General features: G+C 30.5%; 1 protein-coding gene across 1 annotated transcript; it reads left to right on the top strand.

Moving 5' to 3' along the window:
• Window positions 1–2,031: 2,031 nt before the first annotated feature.
• LOC111906356 (kirola) lies at window positions 2,032–2,996 on the top strand. The gene is made up of 2 exons (XM_023902116.3): window positions 2,032–2,299; window positions 2,475–2,996. Exons 1-2 carry the CDS (start codon window positions 2,047–2,049, stop codon window positions 2,735–2,737), a joined length of 516 nt encoding a protein of 171 aa, XP_023757884.1. The 5' UTR covers window positions 2,032–2,046; the 3' UTR covers window positions 2,738–2,996.
• The last annotated feature ends 235 nt before the right edge of the window (window positions 2,997–3,231 follow it).

The following is a 3,231-nucleotide window of genomic DNA, read 5'->3' as shown; positions in this document are numbered from 1 at the left end:
TGTCATATTGTATTTGAACCAGTAAAATGCATTGCACGTCACCTTGTTTGGAAAAGAACACTTGTATTTTGACTTTTTTTTAATGAAAATTAGAAAAAATGAGATGTTTTGTTTGTGTGGTTACGATTTGATTTACTGCCACTACATAATGAATTCATATGATTGAATTTTTAATTTACTAGAGTTACTGGAGTATTTGTTTCCATATTCTGTGGATGACTTTTTTAAAAAAAAAAATTACTTATCATAAAACACATTAATAAAAACATATTGGTTAACTCAAATGATAAGGGGAAATTTGGTAAGCTATTCATCTATTTTTAGTAGTAGACATTTATTTTAGGACAACCTAAAATAGTAACATGTACATTTAAATTGGGACGGAGAGAGTATTTTTTATACTATTTTTGTAATGTGCTGTTCTCAGAAAGTATTTCTGTAATCTCATTAGTGGGTAAGGCTATTCTTGTAATTTTATGAAGCACAAGGAGCAACTATGTAATTTATTTATTAGTCAGGAATAAATTCTAACTTATTAGTCGGTAATCAATTATGTAACATTACGAAACACATGGATCATTTATGCTAATTCATTAATAACAATGGGTCGTTTCTGTAATTATGTGAAACACAGGAACATTTTCTCTAATTTTGTGAAATACACTTACCATTCTATAATTTTGTAAAATGCAGAACCTATTTTTATATTTTTAAGAAACAAAGGGACAATTCTTGTAACTTTGCTGTTGGATAGCGTCAATTTCTATAGTTTTGTTAAACAGAGAGACAATTTCTGTAACTTTCCTATAAGGACCATTTTTGTAAATTATAACGATCAATTCTATAAAGGTAATTTCAAAGAAGGGATTGTTTATGTAAATATTCCTAAGGACCATTTCTATAATCGGTGTAGACATTATTTAGGGTTAAATTCCAAAATATAGACAGAAAAAATTGAATTTCCAGGTATAGAATCCACTGTAGCTTTGTGGAATGAGAAAATCGTAAATAAATGAGGGAATAAAAAAATAAAAAAATAATAATAATAAAAAAGATACATTTCGTGGAGCTACAGTGGATTCCGCAGAGCTCCGCAGAATCCACTGTAGCTCCATAGAATGACAAAATCGTAAATAAATAAGGTAATAAAAAATAAAAAATAATAATAAAAAAAATATCCATTATGCGGAGCTACAGTTAATAAATGAGGGAATAAAAAAATAAAAAATAATAATAAAAAAAAAAGATCCATTCCGCGGAGCTACAGTGGATTCCGTAGAGCTCCGCGGAGGTAGCTCCGAAGAATGAATATTTAATTTTTTTTTTTCAAATTGATTCTTTGAGGTTTATATTCATTCCCCAACTAATTATTTTTAAAAAAAGATTATGATAGTATTAATTTTTCTTGACAATGTTTGAAATGAATGTGAGGTGAAAACATTTTGGTCTTTTAATTGGAGATCTTTAAATAAAAGAATTATTGGAGTTTCTTTTTTTTTTTTCCTAAGGATCCATTCTTCGGAGCTACCTCCGCGAAATCGACTGTAGCTCTGCGGAATGGATATTGAGTTTTTTTGTTTTTAAATTTCCTCATTTATTTACAATTATGTCATTCCGTGGAACTACAGTGGATTCCGTGGAGCTACGTCCGCAGAATCCATGTATATACCTGGAAATTCAATTTTTTGTGTCTATATTTTGGAATTCAAGCCCAAATAATGTCTATACCCGATATTTTCCTTTCTATAATTTTCCTATCAACATAGGAGGGACCAAGTCTGTTAATTATTATTGGACCATTTTTGTCAAAAAAAAAAAAAAAAAAAGAAAAGAAAAAAAAATCGGATATAGAATAATTAAAATTACAAAAGAAATATATGTATAATAATTAGAGCAATATAGTCATTTAAGGTTTTAGTGAAAAAAAGAAAAAAGGATTGCCATAGGGATGAAGTCATAAAACGATCTAATTTATCTTTAAGCCTTACTTTAGATTATATGTGTATCTATATTAGGTGGTGGGGAAGGCCCGTATGACATCTATAAATGGTAATGATAGGAGCAAGTAATTCTCATCTTTCTTTTGTTCAAAAGTTTGAGAGAACGATAGAAATGACATTAAGTGGTAAAAGGGTTGCTAAGATTAAGGTCAAGTGTGATGGTAGCGTTTTTCATCAGTGTTTGAAGGATCGCCCTGTCGAACTTCCCAGCTTGAGCCCGACAACATTCCAAAATTGTAAAACCCAAGAAGGAGAAGCCGGAACTGTGGGTTGTGTTCACTCCTGGAACTATTTTCATGGTAAAGAACATATACATACTCTACCTAATATCTGTTTTTCTTTAGCTTATTGTTAACTAAACACATGAAGAAAATTATGGTAATTATGGTATATATATTGCTATAGTATAACAATTCTGGACATTTACTTTGCACACACAAATCAATGTTTTAAAGTATATGCATGTTGATGTAGATGGAAAAGATCGTGTAGCAAAATCGCAAATCATTGACATTGACGAGGACAAAAAGTCAATCACCTTCAACATATTCGAAGGCGATCTCATGGAACTATACAAGACCATCGTTGTGACTGTTGGTGTAGAGAGGGATGGTTCAGACAATCTTGTCACATGGACTGCGGAGTATGAAAAGTTGAGCCCTGATGTTCCTGATCCTGATACACTTATGGACTTTTACAGAAAGGCTACCGAGGACATAGCTGCCCACTGTCTTTAAAGCTAATAAATCCATATCAAATAAAAAACCGCACCCATATTGGTTAAGCGATACAAAATAAATGATTATGAGTGTGAATTTAGTGCTATACCTTACTTGCTATTTTACGTTTGTTGTGTAAAATAGTGTGCCGTTATATAATCAATATATTTTGTTATAATAAACCCTAATTACCAAAGTTATTTTATAGAATATAATATAATAATGTAATTTCTTTGGGACCCTCTGAAAATAGAAATTTATGGCATCTCTTTTTTTACCCTTTTTTTTAATTGAAATGGTTTGGTGACCACTGTTTTGTGGTTCGACCGGTTCAACCCGTCTTCAATAATTTTTATATATTTTCATTGTCTTACATACATATGTATATAAATCAATAAATTTTCTATGTCTGACGGTGTTGTGCGTCAACTTTCAAATTGTGTATACTTAGGTTAATCTAATCGATTGAAGTGTCCAATTTGCTTTGGAAATAGACTATTATTTAACGAGAT

This window comes from Lactuca sativa, chromosome 3 (assembly GCF_002870075.4).
Source record: "Lactuca sativa cultivar Salinas chromosome 3, Lsat_Salinas_v11, whole genome shotgun sequence".
Lineage (NCBI taxonomy): Eukaryota > Viridiplantae > Streptophyta > Magnoliopsida > Asterales > Asteraceae > Lactuca > Lactuca sativa.
This window is presented reverse-complemented; position numbering and strand designations above follow the sequence as displayed.

Coding starts and splice junctions, on each gene's coding strand:
- LOC111906356 (XM_023902116.3), top strand. CDS start 2,047: ATGGTAATGATAGGAGCAAGTAATTCTCATCTTTCTTTTGTTCAAAAG. Junction 2,300..2,474: donor CTCCTGGAACTATTTTCATG/GTAAAGAACATA, acceptor ATGTTGATGTAG/ATGGAAAAGATCGTGTAGCA.